This window comes from Stegodyphus dumicola, chromosome 2, assembly GCF_044657685.1.
Source record: "Stegodyphus dumicola isolate Sdum_Otavi_A_Nest chromosome 2, ASM4465768v1".
NCBI lineage: Eukaryota > Metazoa > Arthropoda > Arachnida > Araneae > Eresidae > Stegodyphus > Stegodyphus dumicola.
In genome coordinates, this window is record NC_140769.1 from 96,279,313 (window position 1) to 96,305,624 (window position 26,312).

At 34.5% G+C, this 26,312-nt stretch overlaps 1 protein-coding gene across 1 annotated transcript; it reads right to left on the reverse strand.

The window, feature by feature from the left end:
* Nucleotides 1-210: 210 nt before the first annotated feature.
* On the reverse strand, nt 211-14,679 carry LOC146998525 (uncharacterized). The gene is made up of 2 exons (XM_085810946.1): nt 14,227-14,679; nt 211-5,264 (listed from the first exon to the last, which is right to left on the reverse strand). Exon 2 carries the CDS (start codon nt 5,243-5,245, stop codon nt 1,400-1,402), a length of 3,846 nt encoding a protein of 1,281 aa, XP_085667072.1. The 5' UTR covers nt 5,246-5,264; nt 14,227-14,679; the 3' UTR covers nt 211-1,399.
* Between the last annotated feature and the right edge of the window lie 11,633 nt (nt 14,680-26,312).

Sequence of the window (26,312 nt, forward strand, 5' to 3'; positions counted from 1 at the left end):
TACTTTTCTTCTTAAGAAAATATAGTTTGCGATTGACATTTCAATTGACGAGATGTAAAACGTAAATGTCATTTTACTCGTTTAGTGTGTTCATATATAACATTCATGCCTTAATACGATTATGTGCTAATGAAAGTTTAATTAGTATTAATTAGAATATTTAATAAGGATAATGGTTTTGTCTCACACTGTATGTTAATATTTGGGGAAATTCAAGCACCAATAAAATGGATAAAATGAATTTAATATTTCAAAATTTTCTTTTGAACAGCTAAAATGTTTTCAGTAGTAAAGTTAAAAAAATATTTGAATTCACAGTTAATCCAATAAAACAATAATTAAGCATCAGACAGAAAGGAATAGCCAGGTATGTTTTAAAAGCACTTTCATAATATGCGATAATTCCTTGGCTAGAATTATTGTTTTAGTGTCCACTTCATTATATAGTTAATTTCTAATCCAAAAGCAAAGTTAATGAGGTTCTGCGCAATTTCATATAAAAGTTTCTATTTCTGTCAACAATGCGCATGTCGGCAAACAAATACATGTCGTTAAATCATTCATGATTTCTTGGAATGTGAAAACAAATTCGTGAGAAGGGAAAACTGGGTTACTTGTTTTCATATCTTCAAAAGGAAAGGTAAAGCCACATTCTTCAAGCTAGTCTATGGAAAATAATTTCTAAATATTTCGTTTTTTCCCCAGATTATATAAATTATTATAGTTACGAGCATTCCAATAAAGTATTTGAGTTTGAGATTTTCGTATTTTCTAAATTAAATTTTCTTCTAATATATTATTTGCATCATGTGTATAATGGTAGGTTCACTGCCGATACTTGATAGATATTTTCGTCATAATTAATGACAACTTACAGCGTGGGAGTGATTAAGGTAATAGAAGTAAATTTTCCATTTCTGTTTAACATTAAAGACTTAGATAACAATAATTTTCCTAATTCTTCGATATAATTTTGAGGGCAAGAAGTTTAAATTAAAGCTGGATGTCAAGATAATCACATGGAAATCATTACGTTGTGATTTTTGTCGTCAAGTTAAGGATGTTAGGTGAAAGAAGTTGATCATCATTATTCCTTCTGTTTTAAAATTATTAATTAGAACTCATTATTTTCGACTGAAATATTTCTTTAATAACTGCCTGATGATCTGAATAGGTATAAGGTTTCTAATGTCTTATAGACTGATGTATAAATTTTTAAATAATTAACTATTATTATAATAGAGGCTGAAACTAATGATCGAGTTAAGATTTGCGCAAGAACTCTATTCTGTTCAGAAAATGCTTAAATACCTTTTCCATTTCAGGGAAAAACAAAGATATATAGAACGTGGACTATTGTTAAACAAAATGAAATATATATATTGGATTAGCATTTCTTCTAATTTTCTGCATTATCTGCTGTATCATCAGTATTAATTGTCCTTTTTGGAATGCAGTTACTTTCAAGTTTAATTGGTATCACTGGCACTTTTAATGTATACAAAAATCTATCTTCATCAGTCATTCCTTTACAGTCTTCGACGAGGTTACGAGATGTGGCTAAAAATTCTTCTGCTGATATCTCCTCTTGAACCATTTTCTTATCGTAATTTATTACTTTTAAAGCCGGTCTCAAGGGAATTCTATTATTATAGCTAATTCCTAAATTATCACCAGGAGAATTCCTGCAAAATAGCACATTGAGATTTTGAGTTCGGTGTTCATGTGATAAGGGATATACAGTTGCTAAGTAATAAGTTTGCAGGCTGATAGCAGAACTTTCGTCGACAGATTGTGTCTGCAAGGTGATACATTCATCTGCAGTATAGGATTCATTCTTGGGTGAGGTTTCTGTTTTAGAACTGATTTTGTACGAGTCTGGTGTTGAATTATCTAAATTATACTCGGTTTTTGAACAAGCTGCACTTGATGAGAACAAATTTGTAGAACTCGCCAAGTTATCAGAGTTTGAAGCGATCGGTAGTTCTGGAACTAAAGTGCTGTTCGGCAAATCTGAAAATTCACTACAGTTGCTAGCATCAAAATTTTCATTTTCTAACTTTTGTTTTTGCCATCTATGATATTTTATCACTTTCGTAAGTTCTTGTTTATAATCTAAATGACTAAAAGTCTCTTTGGAACTAGAAAGACACTGTATGTGGAACGTTGTGAATTTAGAAGGGTTTCGATCACATTCTTTGTCAGGACTTTTAATACTTTCAAAATGTTCACGCAGGGCCAACGTCTGAGATACAAATTCTGGTTGGTCATTCTGTTTTCCTTCTATTATTTTCTTACCTATATTTTCTTTTGATTCACGGCTTTGTTTATAGAACTTTTTTTGAAATCTATTATCTTTTTTTACTTTTTCAGAATCTATAATCGGGCCTGGATATAATGTGTAGCTACAGTCTTTGGAACTAGAAGCATACTGTACGTTGAACATCGAGAAATTAGAAGGATTTGGATTACATTCTTTATCAGGACTTCTGATATTTTCAAAATGCTCACCCAGTGGCAATGTTCGAGATGAAAATTCTGGTTGGTCATTCTGTTTTTCTTTTATTATTTTCTTTCCTATATTTTTTTTCGATTCACTGCTTTGTTTATAGAACTTTTTTTGAAATCTATTATCTTTTTTTACTTTTTTAGGATCTATAATCGGACCTGGATATAATCTGTAACTATAATCTCTAAAATGCATTTCAGAACTAGAAGCGCAAGGTGAATCTATCTTTGAAGAAACAGATGAATCTGAGTATAGTTTTTTACAATAGCTTCTGATATTTCCATAATTGGCAGGCTTCGAGGATGGCTGCATTCTATCTGCGTGGGTATAATCTACCATACTCTTATTATACTGTGAAGACGGCAGCTGCGTAACTGGAAGGGCACTATCATTAACGTTGGTAGGGTCTGATGAAGATTCGCATTTGTCATCAGATAAAATAATTTCCTTTCCTCTGGGATAGAATGAATGACATTCTTCGGCATTTGGATCAGAAGTGCTGTCACATTCTTGTGTGGTTGAATCGTTTTCTTTTTTCTCTGATAAATATGTAATGTTAGTAAATTCCTCTTGCCACAAAAATTCAAACTTTTTTCCGATATATTCAGTGTTATCATCTGCATTTAATGGCTCAGCTTCAGTTACACAATTTACAACAGAATTTTGAGATTCACTGATGCTTAATGATGTTAAAGTTTCCAACAAATATTCACCTCGAGATTTGAATATCATTACATATTCTGAAGTAGTGTTGAGAATTCGTACAAGCGTAATTCGAGGATCATCCTTTGGATCATAATAATAACTTGTTTGAGTTAATGCTATACGTTGATTTTTAGAATAAGAAATGAGAAACAGTCTTTGTTGTTCTGTTTTATCCATTTGCCCTATTCGTAAAATAATGTTTGACAATTCCTTTAAATATTGTTCTATATTTTCAAACATTGCAAGTATTGCTTCAGTAAGCTTGTTATTCTCATGATGAAATTTGAGAAACCTGGGAATGATATTCTGAATCTCAACAAGTGTGGAAACTATGTCTTGGATTTGACCAGGTGGGCAAATGGAATGACAATGAGAAATATTCAAAATTTCATCTAAAATCACTGAAATATGAGTTTCCAGAAAATTCCGTGGGATCGGATTTCCTTCTGAAGAAGAATCCTTTGTCATAATCGTTTCTAAGTGTATGCCAGTTTGTGCTCCCACAGCGAGGGATTCTGGCATTTGTGTGCTGGTTGATTTCATTTCTAAAAGCTCTGAGGATTCAAAAGACAGATGCCTTTTTATTGGAGATAACTCGCAGTCTCGCTTCCGTTTAAAATTGCTTTGAAAGGATCGCTTGCCACTAAAAGATATTCCATCTTGCTTATTAGGCGTAATTTGACTTCTGTCTGTAAAAATTGGCAAAATAACGTGGTCTACAACATTTCCATTCAAAATGTCTTCGTTCAGAGTATTCATTTCAACTGAATCAGCATTAACTGCCCGCTCTACTTTTGATTCTTTAAACACTTTATCTTTTGCAGGAGGCATGGGATTTTGTATTTCTTTTATGATATCTTCAAGAATTTGTGTAAATGTAAACTGAGGGTCACTAACTGAAGTATGACTGGCTTTTTCATCTAGCATCTCATGTGATTTTGAGGAATTATAGAAACTGAGCGGATGAATATGTTGAATTGTTTTTTCACTTTGATTTGTATCTGAAGAAACTGATGTACAATTCTTTAAGCATTCTTCAATAACTTCCAAATGCATTGATATTAATTCGGTGTATTTTACTTCCTTCAGATGCGATTGAAAATTGTTAAGTCTTGAAGTTAAATTTCTAATCTCCGGGCATGTGCACAAATGATAAAAGTTTAGGAGCTGATTTACAACTGCAGATACTCTGCTTTCAAGAAGAGAATCGCATCCAATTTGGTAATCTTTTGAAAGAAAATTATCACTTACCGTCTTAGAGGATATTTCTAATGTTTTGTTTTCAGGACTTTTACTTATGCGTTTTGGCGTAGAAGGTTTGACAGCTACATTGGTGTTCATCTTCCTTTCCAAGCTGCATTGAAAAGATTTAGCACTAGAAGATATTTCATCTTGTTGATAAGATGTATTCTGATTTTCTTTCGCTTTGACAAAGTTAGAAGAGTGGAGAATACTACTAGTATCTTCAGAAATATCTTTCATCATATTCATTTCAGCTACTTCTAATGAATTTGTATTCATGTTAGCTTCTGGCTGTGATTCTGAATAGCTTTCATTTTCCTCATGAGTAGCATCGCCATGACTTCTTTCAGGAAACGTAATGCGTGTTTCAACGTAATATATCATGTGATTATTTTGCATACTCATAAAATTCAACCTAGAACACTTTTTTGGAAAGCTGTCAGGGAGTTGTTTAGAAAAACAGTTTGAAATAGTTTTGAAGTTACTGTAAGGTAAAATTTCAGTCTCTCCATGTTCAAAAGTTTTAAAACGTTTCCCATCATCTTTGAAACAGCTTAGTCTGAAAAATATGCAGACTCTATTTTCCTTTAAAAATCTCCATTGTGTCTCGAAAGGTACTAATAAATATATTCGAAAAAGTATTTTTGAATCATTCGTAGTTGTCATATTTTGAAACAAGTCATCGTCTATATCAGTATGTAAACCAAGAAGTTCTAAGCACTGGTATACACTTTCCCAAATGATGGAGCTAAATATTTCGATAAGCTGTTGCATGTAAGCCATAAACATATGAAAGACAAAGCAAAATCTGAAAATAGAATAATATCAGTAAGTTTTAATGTAAAAAGACATAAATAATAAAGTCAGCAAATTAAAGTAAAATTTAAATTGTCAGCAGCTTTCTTTCAGAGCAAATAAAGATTATGGCGTTCATATTTGCTGCATAATAGCAGAAAAACCGCTAAACATTGAAAATCTTTCGCGATGGAGATTCGTAAAAGAAAGTCTTCAGCGTGCAGTTGATATGCTTTATTCATCACATGCTCAAGCTATTTTGAACATTAGTTTGCCTTATACGACAGTAGCGAGACGAGAGGAGATCTGGCAGCAGTTATATTCTATAAATTGAAATCCAAATCCAAGGACTTGTTTTTGTTCTGTAGAGTGGATGAGTTGCGGATGCAACAGATACTGCATAAGCAGTCATTTTTATTCGTGGCATTGATAGAAACTTAATGATTGTAGGGGAATTGCTCAATATTGTTGCACTTAAATGTGCAACACGGGGATCAGATTCGTGCTCAAGTGTGATAAAAACGGTCTAATACCGATTTGAGCAATATATCTGCCATAAGCACAAATGGTGCCTCTTCTGTGACTGGATGAAAGACAGGACATGACGCTAGAGAAGGTATCTTATCGGGTTGAGATCTTATCGGGGTTGAGATATCCAAATTCCAGAGACCCCTCAATGGCGGCGCAGACCTCACAGTTCCTGCTCGGCTTTATACATAGCCTCAGCAAGGACGAAAACGTTGGAACGTAATACAAAAATTGGTCTCAGACATCTTTGCCTTGGGGGCACCACTCCCTCAGTATCAAATAAATTCGTTTCAGTGCTTTGCCTTACTCTGTCAGTCCCCGTCACTGGGCCAAACCCCCGTCGATTAGGTCAAATCTACATACGATATAACTCCAACACAGCCAGAGGAACAGACACGACACTACCAGTATGGCCCCTGCCAAGCCTGAACCAACCTGAGTATAAACTCGGGCTCTAGTCTTGTGAAGACAAATTATATACCACCGTGGTTGAGACAGCCTAAGTACAAATCCTAGCCAGTACTTCCCAGGAATTCTCCTGAGTCACACATCGGGGGGGGTGGATGAAAGAAAATATAACAGTACTCAAATCTAACGAAAAAGTATGTGGAAATACTGTGACGGCTTTCCACTGTATCAGCTACCAAGAAAATTTGTACAAGAAGTTCTTCACAGACTTTTCAGCATGCCACGTTTGTTGTAAAAGTGGTTAATTTCATCCGGTCCAAAGAACTAAGTCGCAAGCAATTTCATTATTTCTTTAATAATTTGGAAGCTGAACACAGTAATATATACGTATTACGTGGAAGTACAGTGGATAAAAAAGTATTGACAATTTCCTATAATTGATCATATTAGCTAGAAAAGGAAATGCTTGATAATTTTAGAATTTTAGCTGGTCATTAAAACAGGAGGTAATAAAACACAAATCAAATGAAACTTTCATTTTGTCTTTTACACAAAATATTCAACAAAAACATAAATTTGCATGTCAAAAAGTTTTGGCAAAGTTCTAACTGCTATGCAAATTTTCTTATGTTGAGGTCACGTGTTTAAACTGATAATACACCCTGTTAGTATAAAGTCTGCAGTGCTACTTCAAAACTTTTAAAACGTTATTTTGCTAATACCATAATAAAATGCCTTCGAAGTCGAAAGAGGTTGGATGTTAACGTTAAAAACGTGATTATTCAGCTTATAAATGAGGGTTTAACTTATCGTGCTTTAGGAATACAATTGAACATGAGTTTGTTTACTGTTAGCAGTGTTGTAAAAATGTTCAACCAGACAGGATCGACAGAAAAGAAAATAAGATTAGAAGTGGACAGCCTCGAATATTTTCTGCAAGGGAAAAGAGGTCAGGAAAAACCCTAAAGTAAGTGCACCCCAGTTAGCCAAAGATTTTGCTAATACTTCCGATAAAACTTTCAGTATACAGACCGTAAGGAATGTTATACCTGAAGGGAGTTATTATGGAAGAGCAGCTAGAAAGAAACCTTTCATTTCAGAAATAAACAAGAGAGAAAGATTAGAATTTGCAGAATCTCATTTTAATTTATCAGACGAGTTTTGGAACACGATTATTTTCTCCAACGAATCAAAGTTTAGCATCATCGGGAGTGACGGACAATATGTGGTGAAAGCCAAACACCGGGCTGGAAATCCGACTTGTGAAACATGAAATATTGCGCTATAACTTGAATTTCAGTGCCCAAAAACTTGGCTTAGGAACAGCATTCGTGTTTCAACAGGACAATGACTTTAAGGATACAGCGAACCTCACCCGGATGCAACTAAGTATACCGCAGCTTTATTCACCCGGCCACTGTGTTCTTTTAACTTATTACGCGCTCCTACCTTAGGCACTACACAGAAAAGGAGGGATTCGCCGCGGAGGTCTTTTTTAAGTAAACTGGCTCGGATCCACGTTACTCATGGCGAGAAACACGAAAACGTCCTAGCAGCTATCCCGCTCGGTGGGACTCGAACCCTGGACCGAACAGCCAGTGCTTAGCGGCTTTTACCGCTCGGCCGCTGGTGGGCCACTATTTCATTTAAAATCTGTTTCTAAATTAAACGTAACTTATTCGTTTATTATTCTTCAGGAAATTTGAGTCAAAATTGTTGATGCATGTTCTGGTTATATGGGCATAACTGCTATGAACTAGAAAAGGAAATAAGTATTTTCTGCAAGGAAATCTTGTTGCTTTATATTTCTATGAAATACAAGTTTTTAAGATGATCAAGTAAATAATAGTATACTTGGCCAAAAAGCAACTTTGGCGCACGTTGTTTAATTGTTCGATTAAATATTTACACGCATTCTCATAACGCAATAGGTACATTGCTTAACTTGTAGATTAGATATCCACAAGTGTATAAATTTAAACGTGAATTTCATAATTGTATAGTAGTTTAATTAAAGGAAAGGAACTTATCAGTTTAAAATTTAGGTAAAACGCTTCTTCCCATTACATTCTGCTTTTTAAAATTTAAGAAGCTGATATTCTCTTTGCATATGCAAGACATTCTTTTGGTAGAAACAATGTCAATGGCATTTAGAAGGGCCCATCAGGACGAAACGATAAAATTACTCAGCACTGCTAGTTCCACCAAAGTTCAAATATTGTCGAACTTGCTGTTTTCATGGGAGATGTCGTAGTTTTTTTCATGCGTAAGGTGAATACGAGTCAAATTCCCTTTAAAAGTTTTCCACGACACCGTTCCTTAGCGGACACTCACGTATGCGTGGCCATAATCTAAAATAAAAATACTGCTTACAGAAGTAAAGCTTTAGATTTAATATTTACTTAAATATGTGATAGTTATTGGTATACTCACTTCGTATTTGGCAGTTTCTGAACCTCGTATAACTCCGCAGAGATGCAACATAACATACAGCTCTCTGCAGTTTCAAAGCCCAGGTAACCCTTATCACACTCCTCCCGCATGTAAAGGCACAGGAATAAGCATTAACATCTCATAACAGTTTCGAGGGATACCCAAATATACACAGACGGCTCTAAACAGGAAAACTGTGTAGGCAGCGCCTTTACACACTATGAAAAAGGAAGAATCATCCATGTATGGAAAGGACGCTTTGATTTAAACAACAGCGTATTCCAGGCGGAGGTACAAGCAATTACAACAGCGGTACATTAAATCTTCAACAATAATATAGAAAGGGGACAGAATTTTCACAGACAGTATGTCAACAGTTCTAGAAAATCACAGCTACACCTCGCCCCTCGTCATCGAATTACAACAACTGTTACAGCGCAACTCGCAGAAACATCTCTCCTTCACATGGATCAAGGCACATGCAGCAAATGAGGGGAATGAAGCAGCTGATAGCTTGGCCAAGCAAGCGGCCACTGATCCAGAAGCTGAACAAATCACAATCTTAGCTCCTGCTGCCTACCCTAAAGGGCTATTACGAGTACAAGGCCTAAAACTTTGGCAGGAAGACTGGATGCACTGCACAACTGGAAGACGTACATACAGCTACCTCTCGAAAGCCACCACCAAACGCAACATTGCAATAGCTCCTCTCACGGCTTATATTACGGGACACGTCCCATTTCCGATCTACTTCAATAGACATGGCATAACAACCACGGACATATGCGTCTGCGGAGAAGAAGGCTCTCTAGACCACTATGTTTTTGAATGCCATCTGAGAGCAGGAAATCACCTCTCTCGTCCCATCAACAACAAAGAAACTTATCACCGCTTCCTTATAAAGCACAAACCGGCAGTAAATACAATCTACAAAGTTGTCAAACACACTCAAGGGGAATGGGCCAAGATTTATGCTCTCCTTAATAACCAAAATTCGCAAGGCATGATAGTCTTGCGATAGTCTACATGCTGACTAAGTGAGCACGTAGTTCCACATCAGCAGACGAAAGTCTACTCACAAAATTTACATAAGTCTATTACAGACACTTACCAAATAATGTACAATCAATTGTTTCCAGCATGTATTTAACGTTTCCTCTTCTGTATATGCATAATACTTAATGTTTTGGACCTATGAGCCTGTATTTTAATTCTATTATTTTGTAATGTATTTTTCTATTTGTAACTTTAATTTGTATTTTTATTTAAATTTTATTATGAATGTGCATAATTACTACAGCCAATAGTAACAGCAAATGTCAAAACGGTATAACAAATGCAATCTGCGCTTGTACGGCCATGTAAATGCTCTTGTTAACATCCTAAAAAGCTCCCGAGGCCTAAAGCAGTTGTTTCTGGTTAGTGGAGGGCGCGGGACACATGCCTGTTGACCTCTGTTAGACATCAGGCGTCCCCGTCCTCCATCACCAACCAACCAACATCAAAGCAAGTTCTCAGCCAAGAGGTTACATTAAGAAGGTTCAGGTCCTGAAATTTCTCGACAATCTCAGCGACTAAAATGAAATTTTTCTATTGCAAGATATTCAATACTCTAAGATAATGATATTCCAATTTTATATTCGATGCTTTAAGTGAAGTTTTGGGTTCCATTATTCAGAGAAGAAAATATTTTTCAATAAACTTTTCATGTTCAAATTTATTGATGCATCAATAAGGACAATGTATATTTGTAACTCTTTGTCAATTTAGAGTGCTAGAATTAACTACTGAATACTTAAAAGAAAAATGTCTTCGTAGAGGAATTCTAAGGGAAACTGCCTCGTATACAAGTTATACATAGGGAAAACAGCGAAAATATACAGGCAGTCAGCCTGTTCACCGGGGTTCAACCAGTGAACTACCAGTGTTCAGCCACTTTACCGCTCGGTCGCTAGTGGGCGAAAAATTTGCGGAAATGGAACTTATGGGTCATTTTAACTCATTCAAATGCTTTTCACTTTTGGATCGATATGCTATGTTTAAAAAATTACATGAAATTTATTCTTATCAAACATCAGTTTATTTAAATACTATTAAATAGTGAATTTATAAGGATTAAAATTCGTTATTTTTCTTAATGCTTAAATTATAACCTAAGTGAATATTGAATATTTAAAACAATTGACATGTGATTCTTAACTAATTTTATACAGTTTTAAAAATATTCAAATATTTGTAACACAATTTTTATGAAACGGTTGTAAAAATATAGTTTAAACATTCCTTTTTAGCTCAATAGAAATAGAAGGACATACTCCAGTTCTGATTAATAAAATTCAATAAAGCACACAAGGACTATCTGCCTAAAGGGATGCCATTTCGAAGGAATTTCTCAGGAGAATTGGCTCGTATTCACGTTACTCTAGAGAAAAATCACAAATACCAACCATACAGCCAGCCCGTTCGCCTGGGATCGACATTCAGATATTTAGCCGTCTTGCCATTCCGCCACTTTTGCCATCGGAAATGTGCAAACTGTGTGTTTATAAATATAGATCTTATGTTCTTTGCTTAGTTACAAATTAGTTTGGACGCCATTTAATTTATCCTATATTACATGTAAAATAGTTTTATGGATAAAGTAATCAGCTAAACTTTTTATGCCTTTTTAGCTAATAGTAGTTTGCTTAATTAGATCATTCAATATATTCTCCGATTATATATTGTTTTCTGATTTGCAGTAGGAATGACTTTCTTTGCAGGATAAAATTGAAGGTTGTCCTAAAATTTATACTGGTTCTTATTTTTTTCCATAACTTTTCAAAATTTAAAACAGTACTTCTATGCTTTTAAAACAAACATTTACTTAACAACTTATTGCAGTGAGCAAGTAGTGTAACAATAGGCAACTGGGATTAAGAACATGAAATTAAAGCTTAGCTACGTATTTAACTCTTGAGATCAAGGGTTGGCAGACATTTTCACTAGTATTTCAGTGGGTATCGTGGGGCGGGCACGACGGACGCAATGAGATGGCGGTTAGACTGAAGGGTACCCTTTGTATTATCCCGAAGTTGTTTTATTTATTGCCAAGTTGTTGTTTCGTTTATGGTAATCTGAGTAGTTGAATGCTCCATAAATATAATATACTTTTACCTAGAATTAGGTGCTTCTCTGACTTTTTAAGTGAAAACATATCGATGTGTACATGGACAAAGTCAAGGGAGGGCGCAATACCAAGTTTGGGCAATTCTGTAATTTGTTTTTTAAAGTGAAAATAGGTCAATTTGTACATGGATACCGAGTTTCTGCAATTTTTTGACTTGTTATTTTGTCTTTTTGTAGCGGCGATTTCAGCGAAAAACCGCCGCTACACAAAGACAAATTAACAAGTCAAAGAATTGCACAAACTCAGTATCCATGTATCCCCAAAAATCGCCAATTTTCGCCAAGGGATACCCGTTAATATACTTTTACAGTAGTAATAAAATTAATGTATAATGATAAAAATAAACGTAACATAATAAAATTATATAACTACATGAAAATAAAAGTAGAAATAATATATAATTATATTTAAATATAAAATGCATTTATATGATATTTATATTACATTTATATTTTTTATTTGGCTAATCTTTGGAATATGGTAACAGGTAGTTTGGCGACATTTTGCTAAGGCGATAAAGGTTACTAGCTAGGACTTTAGCTGTGTACATGGATATAGTCAAGAGTGTGCGCAATGCTATTTTTGTGCAATTCTGGGATGTTTTTTTAAGTGAAAATAGGTCGACGTGTACATGGATGATACAGTGTATGTGCAATTCGTAAAAACGCGGCAAGCAGTAGGCGATTCTGCACTTTGTCAAAATTTCGCACCTAATCTTCGTCATGATTAAGCATGTTTGTTCCATAAAAGTTCTAGCATAAGCGTAATTCGGCTAACAGATTGGTGGAAAAAAATGTTGGAAATGTTGAGTAAAATAAAAAACATGCCTTTACTTCGTGAAAACAAAATTGCGTCCAAACGAAAACTAGCAGGTTGCTGTAGCAGGGTTGGTCGCCAAATTTTCGCCAAAAAATCGCCAAGTTACCATAATCCAAAGATTAACCTTTTATTTTTTATAAAATTCGCAATGTTCTAATAATTTGTTTTGTTAATGAGTGAAACATTTATGAAAATAAACATGTTGCTAACCAAGCAAAAAAACAGGCAATTTTTTAACCTTGTGCAAGTGAATCGAGGTTTTGACGCACAATCAGCTGAAACAAAATTTCCTTAGTATCAATCTCTACAAAAATAGGGAAAAGTGCAGAATCGCCCACTGCTTGGCGCGTTTTTAAAAATTCCACATACTCGGTATCCATGTACACATCCACCTATTTCAAGTCAAAGAAAATTGACAAAAACCAATTCTTCTTACTCTTGTAAAAAGCGCCAAACAAATAAGTGGGCAATTCTGCACTTTACCTCAAAAATAGTGATGTCTGTATCTTTTAGTAATTTCTTGAGTTGAAAAGAAAAATGCGCAATTTTCTTACAGCCTGAAATGCAAATTCATGAAATGACACTTTTATGTACGAACAAATGTTTCAATGAACAGAGTAGTACGCAGTGATGTAGCGAAGTATACTAAGATAATGGGGAGGAAAAAATAGTTCCCTTTTTGTGGAACCATATTTCTAGCAGGCGAAAATTGATGCATCTAATCATGCAATATTATCCAGAGGAAATGTTTGCACAATTTAAACATTAATTTATGAGTTTCATTTATTTATAGAACTATATTATGCAAGTATTTAAAACATACTTTAAAGTAATTATATAGCAACTTAGCGTAATAACACTTGAAGATAATAGTAACTAAACACACTAATGTTGGAAAAGAACAGTAATACAACACATTAATGCTTAACGAGATTATGAACACTTGAATTATAATTTAATATATTAATACTTCATCTATATACACTAAAGCGTTTTACAAAAATGGACGCTTTGTTATAACAGTGATTGCATAACATTATAATAGTGATTAAAAAAATAAATCACATCAGGATGCAGAAAATAGCTCTCTTATTTCATAATAGTGGTTATAAATTTAAGTATATTCAGACAAAAAACATTCAAAAGTCATTTCCATAACAATTAGATTAAATTACGTTCTCCAAGCAAAAAATATAGTCTTAATAATGAATTCCCTTCATTTCCGAATTTCAGCAAATTGCTTTGAATCGTAATTTCAACTTGAAAAATATATAGTTTTTACGTGAATGTAAGGCACTCTATGTATTATAAAGTATACATACTGTATTATAAGAAGTATATGTATTATAAGAAGAGATAAAAACTATTTATGCGCACAAGCAAATATTTAAACACATATTTGTTATATTTCTAGTTTAACTATTTAACTGTATTTCAAGTTATTGAATTCCTGAAGTCAAAATTAGGTAATGAAAAAATCATGAAATTAATACATACTGTGGACCTTGCATACATCACCGTCGATTTAATTTTCAAAACAGAAAATTCTCTATGAAATATTTTCAATGAAAAGGCCGGGTAAAATGAAAAATAAAGAAGAAATACATAAAAACATTACCTTCTACCTTTCTTAGATGGAAAATAATAATGTCGTTCAACAACTGAAACTCGTATTTTCGAAAATGTGTCTAACTATACTTAACAACGCATCCAGAATACGAATAAAATAGACCATCAAAAGTTTATAAGAACTTCAATAAATATTCTTACGGAAAACTTAAAATACATTTTAAGAAAGATTAAAAACCAACAAAACAACTACTTTAAACTCCCAAACACGAAACGCTTCTTCATATTTAATTGGTTTCCTGATAGGAAATTAAACGTGTTGCCACATGGTCTGAACTCATTTAGATATTCCTATCCCCACAGTTGTAGAATTTTGTCTCAGTTCACATAGCTTCGCAGGTGCGCAGATACGCAATTATATACATAAAATAACAAAAAAAAAAAAAATGGCATAGGGACGTTATGTAATATCATTAAAGAAAGGGAGTGGCAAATATGAAGGAAAAAGACATTACCGCGGAAACGAGAAAAATCCAACGACGAGGAGAGACATGAATAATTAGTCAAAAGCTGACAACTGAGGTGTAGTTTGTGAAGGGCTTCAGTGCATTATCCATCTCTAAGGTTTTCCCATCCAAAGTTCTCAGAAAGGTTAAGAATTCCGAAAGAAGACTCACAGATTCAGTGTTGGTACTATTACGAAGGTACCGTTAAGTTTTATAAATAACACTCGAGATTTCATTCTGGAGAGCCTCTGAAAGCTCTTGATGTCTTTAACAGAAACAGTACATTGCGCCAGAGAAACGTACGTATATATGGGACGAATCACAGCCAGACTTAATCTACTTTACCTACTAGGAATATCCAGGGTAAACTGCAAAGGACATAGTGGCCATTTTGGTAATGATCAGGCAGATGAACTAGCCAAAAAACAGCTATTAATCAAGATGGTACTGAAATAATCATTCCATGGCCTCGCTCAAATTTCAAATACCAACTAAAACAACTTGCTTCAAAATCTCTGCAAGATTTGTGGAACAATGCTCCACAGGGAAGACGCACATATAACTTGATGCCCAATGTAAGCTTAGCATCTCTGAACTCGAATCCTTCCTTAAATTACTTTATAACAGGACATGGACCCTTCCCCACATATTTCTACGCAAGAAATTTGGCAAATTCTGACATCTACATATGTGGAGAACAGGGAACTCCTGATCACTACGTTTTCTCATGCCCCTTAACTGAGGATATTCACATAAAATCCACAAGAACTGACCTCCTGGCATTCCAAAGATTTTTAATTAAAGATAAACATCAATATCCAAAGTTTCAGAAAATTATGCAACTACTCTATGGCCTAGATCTCTGTCAAGTGTAAGTCCACATACTGTTTAAACTTAGTGAACTTTTACATGCTGTGATTATGGACAAAATGGATCCTCTCGTGAACTTTATAAACTGCAGTAAACCAATATATCTGAAATAACCCATGAACACCTACCTCTTCAGCATTATTATAACAATTCATTTAACATTGTGTTGCCAGTACTAATTATAATTATCTCATTATGTTTATTTGTTTATTAATTATGTTTATCTCCTATTTTTGTTGCACCAAATCAGATGTTCAATTTATCTTGTGAATCTCAAATTGTATTCCTACTATTTTGTAATCTACTTATGCCCTACACCATTATTTTTAATAAATACTGGATGCGGGGCGTACTGTGGAATTGCACGATATACCATAATAGGCAAACTTTAGACCTTTTGAAAAGCTTCAGTTTATGCAAATTCTTATAAAACTTGCAATTACCTCCCCCCCTTTTTTTTCTCTCAAAGAGTTAGTATGGGAAGGCATTACCAGTTGACCTATGGTACATCGCTGGTGTCCCCCATACTTTTACCTTTACCTTTACCTAACAAAACTTCAATAACAATTCGCTTAAGCTTAATGGTGTCCCCCATGGATTTGCTGCAGATGTTGGGAATATATTCGTTCCAAGCGATCCTGGAATTCACTCTGATTCTAAGATAATCTCTAGTTATAATCTTGGGGAATTGAAACCCATCATTTGTTTTCCAATGTCATGGCAGCCTATGATAGCACTAATAGTGCATGGTTACTAAAAGACCTATCTGAGTTCAAAGTTCCAACAAAGTTAATAAAGCTTGTGAGGCTCACTCTAATCGAAACCATGTCTGCGGTACGAGTTCAAGAAGAAACATCTACATCCTTCAAGGACTGCATTGGAGTTAGGTAGAGGGATGCGTTAGCATGCCTCCTCTTTATTTTAGCTCTGGAAAAAGTTATAAGCATGCTGGTATTAATACAAGAGGTACTATATTTAATAAATTAGTTCATAGACTAGAACTAGAAGAGAAACACGCTAATTTGACAATCAAAATCGTAAAAACAACCTTGTATTTAGCGTAAGTATATTGAAACACTCAATCGATTTCGAGGGTAGCTAAAGGTCCCTCCTCATCAGAAGAAAGAAATACCTAGAAAGAAGGAAAAAAAAATTAGTTCATATTCCGACTTATGCTGATGATGTAGGTATAATTGTAAGATCTACAGCTGTGCTGGGAGAGACCTATTTGGCACTAGAAAATTCAGGCAGGAAAATGAAGCTCAGAGAAAACGTGGTAAAAACTATACTAAACATTATAGATTATTAATGTACAAAAATCCAACTAAAATATTTTCGCTTGGCCCATTGAAATTTGAATCTGCGAAAAATTTCATCTATTTGTACTTCAAAATTAACTATCAAAACGATATTAATCCTGAAATCAGGAAAAGGATTATTGCTGCAATTCTTTACTTCTTTGGTTTAAAATTTCTTCTAAAATCCCATATAATAAAGAGAAGGGCAAAAATTCTGTTATACAAGGTGATAATAATATCTGTCTTAATCTGTCCTCCAGAAATGTAAATTCTCACTATGAGGGAAGAAATCTGCTTGGCAATTACTGAAAGGAAGACTCTAAAAACTATTTTTGGTGCTGTTTTGGAGAATAATATATGGCTTAAATGATATAATTTTGAACTCTACAAAACTTATAAAGATGAGGATATTATCAAATATATAAAATTAAGTAGAATGAAATGGGCAGGTCATCTCCTGGGAATGCCAGAGAGAACGATCGTTATAGTATTTAATACAACTCTTGTTTATGGAAAGTCAAGAGAAAGACCCACGAAAAGATGGAGGGACTACTTAGATGAGGAATTCGCCATTTTCAAAATTATTAATTGGAGGTCAGTTGCTGGAGGGAGAGTGGAATAGAAAAGGGCTACTGGCCATAAAGGTGGTGTCGTGCCATTGCTGATGATGATAACCTTGGGGATATTTTTATGACTGAGCTTAAATACCATTCTAAAGTTGCAGTTACTTTGCTACGGGATGGCTGAGTAGTCTGGATTTGTCATTATTTGATCGAAATTCTAAAGCAGTTGCACAAAACCTCTATAGACTTAATTTTCACTCAAGCTTGATTCTTGTTGACAGAAAAAATAATGATCTCTGTATCATCAGCGTAGAGGTGACCTTGAAGTTGTTGAAATTTGAAGGTTCGAATTACGCGCTGAAAGCTGAAATATCGTGGGCATAAATTAGATAAGGCAGAAATTTTAGAATGAAGCATTGTATAACGCTAACCAATATAATACAGTTTAGTCCTCGTATACTAAATAAGAACTCCAACGTTCAGTTCCAAATATATATTTCTTATATGAAATAAGTCAAACACAATGTTTATGTATATGTAAATGTTTGCACCATTCTTTATTTCATTAGACGGAAAATTTAACGAATCACTAAGTAGTCGTCTCTGAAAAAATCTTAAAGCATTTTCTGATTATAACATGTCTATCTTTGATTCAATAAAATTGAAAAGGAAAGTTTAGTTGCATGGAAATGACAAAAAATTTATAATCTATTCAGGTTTACTCTAACTTTCTAATAATATCATTTGGTGAAGGTCCAAAGGAGCTTTCTCCCTGAAGGACTATTGTTTTAGTCTTGCGATTTTACGTTGAATCACTATAAATGTCCGTTTCACTTTTCAAACTGTTGCCACCAAATGTTAGAGTCCTGCATTATATTTGGAGAAATTAAATAATGAAAAATCTGCATAAATGTATGTATATTTTTCGCATTGTAACAAAACAACGGTACATAGAGCTATCGAATTTTGAATGATGTAATCCTCCTACAAATATGGGCAAGTGGGAGACCAAATTTGAAATTGGGAATTTGTTTTATTATCGATTTCATATTTTCTAAACCTTTAACGAATTTTTGAGTAACCAAATGAACGAGCGAGCAATAGCAACACTCTACGGAGAAAAAAAGACCTTTTTATCTCCAGCGCGCAGAACTGTGTATCGGAAATTCTAAAGATATGCTCATTTCAAAATTATTTTGCGACATTGCTATTGAACTGAATTTTATGGTTTAAGTGCAAAGAACATGATATTTAATAAATAAATGTAACACACAAACGTTAAAAAACGCCCCATTGGACGTAATTTAAGATGTCAGACCTTCCATATTTTTTTTTTTAAATATTTTTTATTGCAGATAAAATTCTATGGAATAAAAAGAAGGAAAAAGTCTGACGGGGTCTTACAAAAACGGTGTCTCAGAGAAGTACAAGCAGGAGGGAAGTTTAAGATGTATGCATATTAGTAATTATTTATTATAAAATTGTTTGCTATGCCTTCCAAACATAATTGAATGCTTGGATAAAGCATACGTCCCACATGAAGACATAAAACTTCTCCATAGCTGTCTGCAGGACAGAGGAGTCAAAATAACAGCAAACCACGGGGTTATTCAGTAGCAGTTAGAAGGGGGATGACTCTAAAGTTCCTGCTTGGCACCCTGATTGCTAACACAGCCTTCACAAAGTATGAGACGCGCTTCACATTGTATGTCAAAATCTAAACATTCACTAACAACGTTCTGCGATCATCTCAGGCAAAAACTTAGAACAGAAAGCACAGCGACTAAGGCTGAAATACTTTATACATGCAAGAAGGGTGTGCGAAGACGGAACCCATCAGTAAAACTCAACCTCTCAAATGTGTGGTCAGTCTTCTGTATCTGGTGCTAGTCATTAATAATAGTCTATCTGTCCAGAATACCACACTTGAAGGATATAAAACAGAAAAAATGAACGGCAGAAATCTATTGGAGAACGGTAACTAGCATACTTATAATCTGGTATAAAGCAATATCTAAAAGGATTATCCTATATGGTGTAGTGGTCTGGAGAAAGCAATTTCGTTATACATATGTCAACAGTTGCTTTTAATTCAACGAATGGAGCTCCTGCTACACTCTAGAAGTTATAGAACGACCTTTATAGCAGGATTACAGCTACTTGCCAGACTGTCTGCCATAGACGTAGTAGCCATAAAAGACACTCTTAGCAAGAGGGGCTATGTCCAAATTAAAATGCCACACTTTGGGAACAGAAATATTTCCACACTGAGCATCAAAATCAAAATCTGGCTATGTTTGCCCATCCAGCGGAGAGTAATATATCAGAATGCATACAACTAGACTATGCCCATTCCAAAAAGCAATCTCCGCCTATTTACTGACAGCTCAAAGACAGAAAAAAGGAACAGGAAACGGCTTCTGCATGATACAAGGAAGTATACCCATAAAGACATGGAGAAGGATATTATATATTTGGAAATCAGTCATTCAAACAGAAATAGCAGCACACAAAATGGTAATAAAATATGCAATACACACGCCAAAGGGAAAAGTGACCATTTTTAGTGATTCTGCATTAAGTCTTGAGGCGATTCAACGGGTTAACTCTTTGAAAACCGAAGCTTTCTCTGACCTGTATGTTAAAATACCGAACCGGCCGAAATGATTTTCGACAGTCACAGGAATTTTCTCCCCATCCCATCCATTAACGCACAAAGAAAAGTGAAGATTTCACATGACATCCTTTCTGCTTCTAACATAAACGGAAAATAAATCCGCTCAGGAAAAGCTGTCTGCAATAAACTGATACAATGCATTTGAGGAAACTGCCCCTGCTACTGCATACCTTCGGAGAGGGAAGAAAACAACATCGGAATTACGGCCGGTTGTGTTCGTTTGAATGAAAGGCTATCTGGGCCGTTATGGTCTGCAAAGAGCAGAAGCTTGTATGTAGAAAAGTTATTACAAGTACTACTGAAATCTCCATTCGGTTCCATGGATACTTAGTCTGAGTCCCAGCCTATGCAGAAATATTGGACAGTGGAAAAGAATATGAAGTTACAAAATCAGTGGTAAATGACGAATATCTATTTGAATGCTCGCTAAAACTGCCGCCATCTTATCTGAAAAGAATGGCTTTTGAAAAGCTGCTGGAGTGCTAAAAAGACAGTTGGGACTCAGAAACAACAGGTAAAACATCGTACTCCTTTTTCTCAAAGGCAGGATGTGTTGCAAGGGTCACCAATGAGACCCAAACACATTTCTATACTGGACATGGGCCATTCCTTACCTTTTTGATTGGATTTAACTTTCGTAATTCTGATTTATATGAATCCGGAGAGGTAGGGGATCCAGATCCCTACATTTTCCATTGCACAAATACGAAAACACCTCACCTAAGGAAACCCAGTAACAACCTCAGATCGCAATGAGTCAATAACCTCTGTCAGAACAGAGCTGCAAAACTAAAACTAACAGAAGTGATAAAGTTCTGTGCACAACTTATGCAGGCTCAAGTCATGCTAATAGCTAATTTCTTCGATTCTTATTTCCTCGTATCCATCATTATCTAGTAATTAATTGATAAATTTTCATGATATAATTAATATTTTGTAATTAAGTTTTAAAGTATTTGTAATTTGTATCTTGTAAATAGTATTTAGTATCACAATAGTGCTCCGTTTAATGTAATGTTGATGCGTACTGTGCGTGCTAATAAGTGTAAGGTTTTGCTAACCATACGATGTTAAGAGTAATGTAAGTATATACATTATGTAAAGGTCTGATGCGTAAAGTGCTGAGTAATAACACAAAGAAAAGTATTAAGCATGTTAATATGCAAATAATGTAATTGCAATAATTCGTTAAAATATAAAGTATGTAATGAATAATATGGTATTTAATGTATTAATGATACTAACTACATCGCATGCATAATTGAATAATGTATTTGTATGTTGTATTACATGATTCATGAAAAGAATTGTGCTATGATAAAGTAGTTAATTTTTTAAGAATATAATTATGTAATTCTTAACTATAATGCATGAAATAGAGTAAATATTTGCTAACGGTTTAAATATATATTTTACGTAATTGCTTAATGTTAAATGTTTGACATATATCGCACACATATACCTATATATATATTTCAAGACGCTATAATGAGTAGTCAAACGTGTTTTTTTTTTAACGAAAAGAACAAATTAGATTAAAATTAGCGTCTTGAACTGTTAAAGCTTTTTAAAAAATAGTTCTAATAGGAAAGAAATTTAAAACCTAACAAAAGCTGTTTAAATGTTTGAAAGTAACCTATTTTATTTCCAGAAATACCTTGTAAAAAGCAAATACTTAAGACAATTTATGAACCAAACATTTTACAGCAGTAAAAATGAGGGAAAAAAAGAGTACAATTTTTCACACACACACACACACACACACACACATATATATATATACTATATATATATATACATATATATACTTACGTTATAGCAGTATTTAATTGACAAATGGATGTGAAATTTTCTGGTTATTAAAACAGCCATCGAATACTGTTTGCATATTGCAAAAACATAAAGTAGACTCTTATACCAAATTTTGGTTAGACGGATTTGTATCAGTGTTATGAATTTGCATTAATTAGATAAGTAAGATGAATGTAACTAGGTTTGTTAGAATATTATATATGTAATTGCACAATGAAAATTAAATTGCAAAATATTAAATATAGAGCAATGCTTTTTGACTTAATGCACAGGGTGTCTGAAAAGGTCTTCGCTAAACTTAACATACCGGTCTGTCATACCATAACAAACAAGATTTAATACCATAACAAACAAGATTGGCGACAAGTAGAGAGTTATGTTCGCAGGCTTGTGGGAGAATGGGAAGTGGGATCATTCCAGGCGAGGACGTTATAGGAGAAGGATGGTGGTGTGGTGCATTTAATTATGTCAAAGCACACTAGGGCTATCTGCCTAAGGGAAGGGATGCCTTCGCGGAGGACTTTCTAAGGAAAACTGGCTCGTATACACGTTACACGTGGGGAAAACCACGAAAACACCCATGCAGCCAGCCCGTTCGCGGGATTCGAACCTCCGGCCGAGCTACCAGTGCTCAGTGACTTTACCGCAGGGCCGCTACAGGAGAAGGATAAACCAGTTTACTAACTCAGAACTGACTGATATGCGTTACTTATATGATATAGCGACCAGTCACTTGGACACCGCAATCCCCCGACCTGACTCCCTTGGATTTCTACCTGTGGGAATACATGAGCTCTATACTATACGAGATATCAGACATGGATCTCGTCGTCACTGTCGTGGAAGCGGAGGTAAAAAAATCATAATTACCACCTCTTTGGACTTGCGCTCTTTTTCCTCCTCTGCGCCTGCGAAATTTGCCCTCTAGTGGTCACCGTCTGTATTTTTGGACAAAAGCTCCTACGCAACTCTTGTTTGTCATGGTATGATAGACAAGTAAAGTTAAGTTTGGAAACTTTTGAGACACCCTGTATGAAATACCGCATACCGCATAAATCTGTGGATAATGTACTTGTATTTTGTATTAAATGATGTTATATGAAAATTGCCTTATCCATCATGGCTATCCCAGTATTCGGATTATATAATTGTTATGAAATGTACAGGCGCGGTGAGATGGCTTCCCCGGAAAGCAGTTTTAGGGTTGTTATAAAATGGCAAGGGAAGGCATTGTTGTCACATTTGGCGAGAAATCGCCCATTTGGCTACAAAATCGGCGACATACCATGGATGGATAGAGAACCTTCTGGAACGAATTCTTACCGGTTTAGCCCAGAATGTTCTCGAACACAAGCCGAAAGCTATATAAACCCTGCTAGTCCGCAGTCAGTGTGTGTGCCTCTTCTAGAGTGCGAGTTAGTATCGAGTTGGTGTCTCGTGTAGCGAGTCAATCCCTGCGGAGTCGATCGGGTTGACAATTGTCCGCAACTCCCTAAACAGGACGTAGGAAGAAATACGTACCCCGCAATCAGCTATAGAACAGTAAACGTAAAGTATCTGTGAAATTTAAGTTATCATCAACATAGCTCGTGTATCTCGCTTAAACATCACTTATGCTTTTCACGCATACGTCATTCCAAGGCATGGTAATGCAGTCGGAGACCAATTTAATACGTTGACCAAATTTAATACGTTCGCCATCGACTTTGTAATGATGACTCTAGACTCACATGTAGAAGAATTGGACACCGCATACCCATCAGTAAAGTTTATGTTCGGAAGAGACATTTGAGAGGAAATATGCCCTGAATTTAAAATTAGGATAGCTGCTGCTTTGGCCCACTTAAAATGGCAATAGTGAGTTCCGAATTCCATGGCAGGTGCCTTTCCGAATTTGGTGTAGTTAGTACCACATGGTGGCAAATTCATGCCATTTTGTGCTCTTGTACCGATTTCAAGAGCCGAGGCAATTTACGTTATTTTTCTGTCTGGTGTCTTGTATTTTTAAGGAAGTTTTGTGAATGCTTTTTGTCTTTCCGACGGGTAAACAGCTCAGAGACAAAGCGCTTACTAGTATAACGTCAGAAGCGTGTTATCTTGCGAGTATTTCTGTCTTTCTAGTATTTGCACCATTAAATGAGGATTAAAAATCATTAGGCCAATCGCGCAATTTATTTATAACTTTACAACACTCATTCTTATCAGTTGAATATTCCTGTACACTCTATCATATTATTTGAATAATATACACTAATATACATGTACCACTTGCCAGGAATGCGCCTTATCACACGCGCGCCATTTCAGGCCTCCTATTCTGTGGGTTGCGAGAGATTGCATTTTCCCCTTTTGTTCACATGCTCTGTCACTTCTGAAAATTTCGTGATAATTAATTTTTGTCAGTTATTCCAAGAACTTTACTTGTTACATATATTATGTTCAACTCTGATGCTTATGTTCTCAGAACAATCATTTTAAGAAATGATCAGCGTGAGAAACCTACTATATTTAAATCCATTTATGCATTAAAAAGTTTTAAAACAAATCTTTTAGTTCGAAGTGAAAATATTTATTATATATAAATTCTGAAAATAAAACAGATAATAAATATTTTTGACAATGTAAATAAAAATATTCTTTTATGAGTTATATTACAAAATAAAAATGTTTAAAACTTCAGAATATACTGTAATTTTAAGTACTTTTGTAAACGCGTTCCACGTTAAGTGTAATAAATGTATATTAAGTTTATCTATGTAATCTACTTGGCGTATTAAAAACGTTTAATTGCATCTTTAATGTATGTTTTGCCATTTGCTTTAAAGCATTGATTTAATCAGAAATTTTCTTCCTGCATGCCAGAATTTTTTGACTCTCCCGCAATAAAAATTGAAATTAGCAATTGCGGGTGGGAAAAAATGAAATCTTTAGTATATCAAATACTTTAAAAAATTCAGCATGAATATTTTATAGAGAAAGAACTGGCACAGTAAAGTGTAACTGGTCGACCCTACAGTTTTCCGAAAAATTAATTCCTAAATTAGCTTCATGCCTGAAAATAAATGCAAATTAATTTCCAGATATTTTTGGTCATTAAATTGTGAATATATTTAATTGGGATCTTAAATTGCCAATATATTTATTTGGCAATTTAACAGCAAATTGACGTACAGGAACATTCATTTAATAAAAGATGCAAGTTATTTGTTAGACTTCTAATTTATGATGAAGATCATTTGTTGAATATGTGCTAATTTATGTAAATATCCGTTTTAAATTCTGTTCGAATATGCTTAGTATATAAACATTGCAAAATTTCTTAAAAAGTAACCTGAGATACCAATGATTTCCAAGATGACCATTAAGGTAATTGGATATCGTGACTTCTAAAAAATTTCAATAAATCGAAACATTCTTAAAATGGTCATTTTATGATTTAATCTGCACTTAAAATTATCAGTTTTGAAAGCATATTTTCTTTACGAATACTGGATGGGATTTCAGAGACTGGTAATCGAAACGTATTTTCTATATACTCTAAATAAATGTAAGTTGGAAAAGTGTATTAAGTATCATTTACTGCAATTTGTGAACAACCCCTTTCCCCCCCAAAGGTATTTGCGAGATTTGAAATATTTAGAATTCTTGAAAAACTTACATAAAAGAAACTAAATTCGGTAATTTATAATTTGCTGATCTTATTATATACAATTAGCATTTGAGTGATTCATGGTAAATATTCCAACCTACTCGTTCTTGGGAATTTATGTTTTCTTGTTTTGGAATTCTGAGAATGATTGATCGTATTGCCCTTTGTAGCCAGTAATACTATCAAGTTAATATACTATTCAAAACGTATCTCTTAAATGTGAAGTTATTGAAATTTCTGACTTTAGTTTCCACCAGGTTTTCAGAAGTGATCAAACATTTGATGAAAACATCACCTGCAAAGTATGGCATTTCGAAATTGCCCCACCCCAGACTTCAGGACGGGGCATGTAAAGTGGCATATGCGTGGGCAATATTTTTATCCGTACATTGGCAAATTTAATGTGTTCGAGTTTAAATACTGCTGTGTAACACTGCGGGCTCCGGCATACGCATTGTACAGCAGTAATTGTTGCTTGTGTACGATACAGAGCATAGGAATAATAGACCCGTAGAATGTAGTATATCGAAGTAACGAATATATTATAGGATTAGCCAATGGAGCCAATCCTCATGTTGCGAGGATTAAAAGATAATGTAGTAATGAGGCAGGCGACATAGAAGTATTCAACAGACGAACGTGATTCCAACGCGCATTTACAAAAGGCTTTGTGCAAGTGTAATTTATCCTGTCGGAATAACAAAATTCTTTAGCAGCATTTCTCTAAAATACAAGCCAACACAGATTAAAGCGAGTCAAA

What these genes read in the sequence shown, in the direction of transcription:
- LOC146998525 (XM_085810946.1), bottom strand. Translation starts at nt 5,245, where the DNA reads ATGTTTATGGCTTACATGCAACAGCTTATCGAAATATTTAGCTCCATC.